The sequence below is a fragment of the Helianthus annuus genome, chromosome 9, assembly GCF_002127325.2.
Source record: "Helianthus annuus cultivar XRQ/B chromosome 9, HanXRQr2.0-SUNRISE, whole genome shotgun sequence".
Taxonomy (NCBI): domain Eukaryota; kingdom Viridiplantae; phylum Streptophyta; class Magnoliopsida; order Asterales; family Asteraceae; genus Helianthus; species Helianthus annuus.
In genome coordinates, this window is record NC_035441.2 from 54,340,030 (window position 1) to 54,347,588 (window position 7,559).

Genomic DNA, 7,559 nt, shown 5'->3' on the forward strand with positions numbered 1-7,559 from the left:
AGTTGTTGTTTGATGTAAAGAACTTGAAAAAGTCGTATGATGTGTTGAACAGGCATGTGAATAGTCTGGAGAAGACTAACTCTGAACGAGAGAAAGCTTTAAAGATGATGAATGCTACAATGATGACAAAACAGAAAGAGATCAATTTGTACATAGAAGAATGTGCAAAGTGGAAGAAAGAGTTGGATAATGAAGCAGCTGAGTATGAAAGAATCAGAAGATTGGTGCAAAGTTACAAAGGTTGTGACTACATAATCGATAGAATTTATCCAACAGTAGAAGGTTTTGAAGCGTTTAAAGATGAAGAAACAAAGCCAAAGAAGAAGAAGGATACTGGTAAGAAACAGGGTGTCTGTTATATTAAGTGTCCGCCTCCGATTTGGGAAGGATACTCGCCTAGAAAACCTAATGAGGAAGAACTAAAACAGGCGGTCAATATTAAGCTAGAATCCGAGATAACTGATGTTTTACTGGACAATATTGACGTCACGTTCACAGCGTTCGACACAGATCATGAGTCCGATTTGATAAAACGAGTGGTCGATCAGGTGTTGGAAAAGGATGAGGAGTCTGAGTCAAAGTCCGAGTCCGAAAGTTCGTCTCAGTCGGTCAGGAGTTCAATTTCGTCCGAAAAGAGTTCAAAATCATCGGGAAAACGGGTTTATAGTAAAGATTTTTTGCTGTCAAAATCTAATTTGAATGACGAAACATTTGAAGTTGCATATACTTTGAATGATTCTGACAAATTATATTTTGATAAGGAGTTTCCAATAAGAGGTGTTAAAAATGAATTGATTAAAAAGGTTTTCAAACTAACAGAAATTAATATTTATGAAATAAAAGATTTAAATCTTAATGGTAAACCTAAACTTTACACCTCAAGAGTTCAACAGCGTTTAAACAAGAAAAAGGGTTACAATTTTGGTTCTGGTTTTCAAAAGAAACCAAACAAAAATCGTAGCTACAAAAAGAAAGGACATGGTTTTACTCCAACAGAAAACTATAAAAATGAAAAATTTTCTAAAACAAATACAAAATTTGTTTCAGGAACAAGCTCGGAAGAGGAAGCAAAAAGCTCATTCTGGAAACAATCTAATCAAGAATTTCTTGCCGAGAAGAAAAAGAATGGAGCTTACGTGAAGAAAGAAACAAGAACCTGTTTCCGATGCAATGAAGCTGGTCACATTGCATGGAACTGTCCGAAAGCGACAAACACCAAACAGGGAGTTTCTGGAAAACTGAAAGAAGTTGTTGTTGATAAAACCGAACCACCAACTGAACAGTTTAAAGTTTTCAAAAATTCAACATTTGAAGTTGGTGAATGTTCGAAGAGATTTTACAGGCGAAGTGTAAAACTTGACAACCAAAAATGGGTTGTTAAGAAATCTGAGGTAAAATCTGGTGATGAATCTGATTCCACAAAATCAGAGGAGCCACAGTTTGATGAGAATGATGAAAACTTAGTTCCTTCATTGGATGATGAGAACTTTCCACCATTGAGGACTGAAAATTTTAAAAGGAAAGCTGGAAAGTCTGAAATCTCAATTCAAGATTATTCTGAAAAGGATAATTTTGATGTTGAGAAAGCATTTAATGGAAAAGTTAAGAAGATTTTCGGAAAAATGGTTGATGGGAAAGTGAAAGGGGTAAAAGACTTTTACGCTAAAAAGAAAGCAACTTACACCCCAACAAAATCCGAATTGAAATCACCCAAGGCTGGTCAGGCTTGGGCGGACATTTTCTTTGCTTGAAAAACCTGACTTACCGGAGATCCCAAGTTTATAATCGTGGATCAGGAATCGGCATCTTTCAATTGTAATAAGGTTGTTTTGAAAATACTTGAAATTGTTAAAATTTTACAGGTTGAATGACTACGCCGGAGCTTCCAGGTTGGTAAGTGCGAAGCAGGAATCGGCATTCTGATTGGTAAAATGATTTATGTAGAGGTGACATACCTACAAGTGGTATTGTTTGATTATTTTTACAAATGGGTACAGGTTGCTTGATTGCAAACAGTGAACCAAGGACATTAAGTTGTACTTGATTTACTACATTTGATAAAACTGACAAGATGATGAACCATATCCCCGTACTTAAACAAGTGGTAAACTTACAAGTGGTGAAAACAAATTCATTTTCCGGAAAAATCATTTTGATTAAAACAAACTTAAGTGTTTTGAAATCTAAATGAGAAAATGGTTTGTGAAAGGGGGTGTTCAGATTGTTTATGCCTAATGAATGGCGATTTGAGGCGATTTGATATCGGTTGTCATGTTTTTGTACAGTTTGTTTTGAATTTTCTTCAAGTGGGTCGAAAGCTTAGATTGTTTTTCAAATTTTTCGTTAATGTGTTTGCATTTTAGGAGGAGTAGATATTTCTGAAAATCCAAAAACATTAGAAAATTTGAAAAAGCCAAAAACATGATAAAATCAAAAATGAGTTTTGTTGTATAAAAGAAGAAATGATAGTACATCAGTGGACTGTCACAACATGCTAAAGAATTGGAGAGATAAAGATGTGCGATACAGTCAAAACAAGGTATTATAGTACAAGCTGAATAGATACCTCGGCTACAGATAAACTTATAAACAGATAAACAATCTCACTGCGGATATGCCAGTAGGTTTTTTGCACATTTAGTAGATTGTGACGAGATATAAACCTAAAAATTCAAATTTGCTTATTCTGTGGGTAACAACATCTTGGATATATAGGTAACCCCTGAAATCTTGTTTGAAAGGTCCCTTATTCTGAGATACTAGGTCTTTATGCTCAGTGATATATGGGGTATTATCCCGGGACTTCTGCTGTATGGAAGTACTGACCTAGTCCCCGGATAATGCTTTCTGCTATGCTTTGAAACATAAGCGCCGCCCTCAGCAAGCTGATGAAACAATAAAATTGATAGTCGCTGCTGTTGAAACTGAAAGATCATCTAAAAGGGACACACCGAAAAGTCGAAGCCGTCATCTCTCTGCGTATATGGAATGTTAGGACCGGTTTGACTCCGAAACGATTGCGTAATCGAACGTGTGACGTGCCGAATCCATACACGAACGTGACCGAACACACGAGACGTAATATAAACGTGATTCTATTAACGAATCTGAAAATGTGCAGCACCTGAATCACGAATAACTAACTTTCTCTCTCTAGCTTTCTCTCTCTAGCTCTAGAAACCTCCAAGTTGTGAAAATGACAAAAGTTCCAAAAGTTCTAAACTAGAAGCCCTAGAGTTCTATTTATAGGCCAAGGCATTTAATGAGGAATCTCATTAATTACAATTATGCCCCCTTGCCTTTTTTACTAACTATCACTAAAATAACAATGTAACTCTTGTTTTCTTCGGTTTTCAGCTACGGACTAGATTGACGGAGGCGATAGACAGATAATGCACTAACAGACTCCCCCTTGGATATTGCTGTAGTCAATCTGTAGTCAACTCGTAGCGACTTTTCTTTCTCTCTCTCTCTGAGTCTTCTTGAAGCTTTAACATCTTCAGCTACACAGACTCCCGCTTGCTCAAACAGAATCCCGGTGGATCTGTCTTCAGCTTCAGCTTCCCCTTTTCTGTAGACTCTTTTCTTCGTCAGGCTCCCCCTTTCGTCAAGCTTCCGTGCTTTGGGATCGACACCTTGCTTTCCGGTTACAAGCTCTTCCTGGAATGATACCTGGCTCTTTGTACGCTTTCGTTTGCGTTGAGCTCGTCTTCAGACTCCCCCTTAGACTCGGCTTTCGGGATCGTAGTCTGGTATAACATCTGCAACACTCAGACATTTATAAGTAACAATCATTTTGAAATTATCAATCAAATTCTCTAATCAACTCCCCCTATCAACAAACTTTATAGATTCGGCAATGTTAAAGAATCCAACTCCCTCACAGATTATCATTCTAGTTCAAGTTAATGACCTTGAAGTTATCACAAACTTGTTTTTGAAAATTTTTGATTTTAAATCAAGTATCAAATTAATGAACTTGTTTTATTTTCAGAAACACAATCAGCTTACTTAGATTTTGAAACTCAGCAACTCAGACATCGGTTTATCAAAAATAAAGCAGAAATCAAAATCTTTTTGTATTTTCTGAAAATATAAAGCAGTAAAGAAATATATACAAACATATTTACAGACAATATTTTTGTTTGAGTATGCGTCAGAGGATCATATCAGTTTTTGACAAGTCACAAGTACCGTTGAGCTTAGTTACACATTAAGAATTAAACAATTCACTTAGATTGTCAATATACTGATCCTCTTAAATTTTCATACAAATTTCAACTGATTCAGGATACAAATTATATGTTTTAAGACTTAAACTCATTCATGTGTCCCACCTCTTGAATATACTCCCGTATCCAGAATCTCAATATTCAGTCTTACAGGTGATCATACTACAATGATATCTGTACATAAATTAGGTATGCGAAGACTGAGGGATCTCAGGTCGATACTTCCGTATGCGCAGAGAGATATCAGTTTCGACTTTTTAGTATGTCCCCTTTAGAGGATCTTTTAGTTACAACAGCAGCGACTATCAATTTTATTGTTTCATCTGCATGCTGAGGGTTTATGCTATGTTTCAAGCATTCGGTGAAAGTATTATCCAAGGACTAGGTCAGAACTTCCATTCAGCAGAAGTCCCGGAATAATACCCCAGACATCATAGAGTATAAAAACCTAGTATATCAGAATACGAAACCTTTCAAACGAGATTTCAGGGGTTACCTATATATCCAAGTAGTGTTCCCCACGAAATAAGTAAGTTTGAATTTAGATTTATATCCCGAAAAAGTTTACTAAGTGTATAAAAACCTATCGACATATCATCAGTGAGACTGTTTAACGCTATTTTATCATTACAATTCTTTAGCATACCGTAACTGTCTACTGATGTACTATCATTTCCTCTTTTTACACAAAACTCAAATTTTCGAATTTTATCATGTTTTTGGCTTTTTCAAATTTTCTAATGTTTTTGTATTTTCTGACAATTTTTCTCCCCCTAAAATGCAAAACCATTAAAAGAAATTTGATAACCGATGTAGATAGCTTTGTCTCGCCATCCATTTTCTGCTAATCATGCACTGAATTACACTAAAAGCAGAAATTACCCCCATGATTTACAACACATTGATTTTTACAGTTTGAAAACCGTTTCTCAATCTGATGAATGTAATCATGTTTGTTCAGCCGTGAGGGTTTCGGCGTATTCAATCAACACATATTTTTGTAATTTTCTATTTATGACAAAAATTAAAAACAAACATATTTTGGTTTTTCAAATTTTAACAAACTAAAAACATATTTTTGGTTTTTAATTTTTCAAATTTTTAAGATTTTGAAATATTTGTTTATTTATGTACATAAAACACATAAACTCCCTGTTTCAACCAACACAGGGTCCAGCAGCCTCTGCTTCCTCTTCATGTGCCAGGCTGCTCCAACTTTCAATCTCACAATCTTCAGTTTCCTTGAGCACCTGCACATTCAACTAATTGAATTACTTGAACAATTTAGCCCAGGTCTGTTGAACCTTAGGCATTTCAACACAATAATTTTCATTCAATGCTGGAAATTCATTGTCATTTTTCACAAAAACTTTCTCAATTTTAACTTCAACGTTTTCATCTTTTACCGAATCAACATGTTTCTTAACACTCCATGTTTGACCTTTCGGTGTACCACGTTTGTAAAAATGTTAATCTTTTTGAACACTTTGGTTTTGAACAACAACTTGTGGTTTCCAAAACTGTTGGGGTTTTGTCATATCAACTGAAGTTTTCCAACTTTGTGTTGTTCTGAATCTGGGTGTATGAGAATTCCAGGTCTGTCTTGAATCAAACCTATTCGGGTTTGATTTCCAATTTTGATTCGAAGCAAACTTATTTGTGTTGTACCTCCAAGTTTGTTTTGAATCAAATCTGGTTGACCTTTGTCTCACATTCTCAGATTTTTGTTTTTCAGCATCAATCTTCTTTTGATCAACATCCACAGGTTTTGGATTTGGACACTTGCGTGCAAGATGTCCTTTTTGATCACATTTGAAACATGTTCTCATGGACACATCTTTGACCTGTGGTTGTTGCGTTTTCTTTTGAGCCTCAAACTCAGCATTAGACTGTCGTCCAATTTTAAGTTCTTTTTCTTCATCCAAACTGTTTCCTTGAACAAAACTCATTTTAGCCTGATAATTTGGCATTTCATTTTTGTTTCGATTCTGTTTCTTCTTATAACCCAAGCCAGCCTTCATGTTTTTCTTTTTGAAACCAGGTTTGTTATACGAACCTTTATGACTCTTACCAACAAACTTTGAAATCTCAGACTTCTCTATTTCAACCATTTTGAAAACTTTGTCAACTTTTTCTGAAATCACATTCTTAATCGGGAATACAACATCTAAGAATAATTTGTCCGATCCAATCATGGTATAAACCAATCCCTTTGAATCATCATTCAAATTTTTCTCGGATTTTGTGTTTTTCAGATATGCATCATGAAGATTTCCTTCATCTTCATCCTGTGATTCAGATTTACCTGTATTAACCGACTCTTCTTTCAACACACTTTCAACGACTTTACCTACCACCTCTGAATCATGTTATGTCAATGTTGTCTGGCAATTGATCTACCATGTTGAAAGCTTTTTCGACCTTTTCCTCATCATAAAATGCAAACTTTTCCGGTGGTGGAACTTGATGAAACTCTGAGCCAATGCCTTTCTTGTTTTGCTCAGACTCACAATCTCCCGGTTTTATATGGAAAATTCGTTCAAGCACATATGACGACACATGGTAACTTTTTAACTTATTGTTATCCTGTTCTAAATCAGCAATCTGTCGCTTTAGCTTAGCAACATCTTCGATATATGAATTAACAACATCTCGTTTTATAGCATACATTCGTTTAAGTTCTTTGGTTGTTTCAGAAAGATAATTCATTCTAGATTGAGCATATTTCATTTCATCTTTTACTTTATCATATGACTCTTTCGTAACATGATATGATAACTTCATTGAGTCATATTCCTTTTTCATTTCTTGACAAACAATTTCTTTTTGAGAACACTCATTTTTCATTTTCAAAACATTTTCTTTCAAAACTTCATTTTCTTTTTCTAACTTTGAACATTTTCCTGAAAGTTTTTCATCATTTTCGTTAAAAACCTTTTCTTTTTCTAACATCTCTTTGCATTTTTCTTTGAAAATGTTTTCGATTTTTGTGAATTCAAGTTCTCTTGTTCTGAATTGCTCATCTTTTTCAGTACAAGCTCTGCTCGGTTCCATGCATTTCTTGCACTATTCAATTGGTTTTAAGACTTCAGAATCAGAATGTACCTCAGTGATTGGCACTTCGATGTTTTCAGCAGCTTCTGTCTGCTTCATCTCATCATCATCTTGCTTTTCTTCAATATTGACTTCATCACCATCATCACCATCTTTCTCATTCTCATTCTTTTCTTCTGTCTTCACGTCTTCTTCAATTTGCTGTTTCACAACTTCTTCAATAACAGCTTCTGTTTCAACCTCTTCAACAACCTTCTTCAGATTGTTCACCAT

The 7,559-nt window shown here is 35.1% G+C and overlaps 1 protein-coding gene across 1 annotated transcript in view; it reads right to left on the reverse strand.

Moving 5' to 3' along the window:
- The window catches only part of LOC110875768 (uncharacterized protein DDB_G0286299-like), a 34,423-nt gene extending 26,864 nt beyond the window's left edge, over positions 1–7,559 (reverse strand). The window contains exon 1 of the mRNA XM_022123971.1: positions 7,338–7,559. Within this exon, the coding sequence (XP_021979663.1) occupies positions 7,338–7,559 (222 nt within the window). The remainder of the gene's footprint in view (positions 1–7,337) is intronic.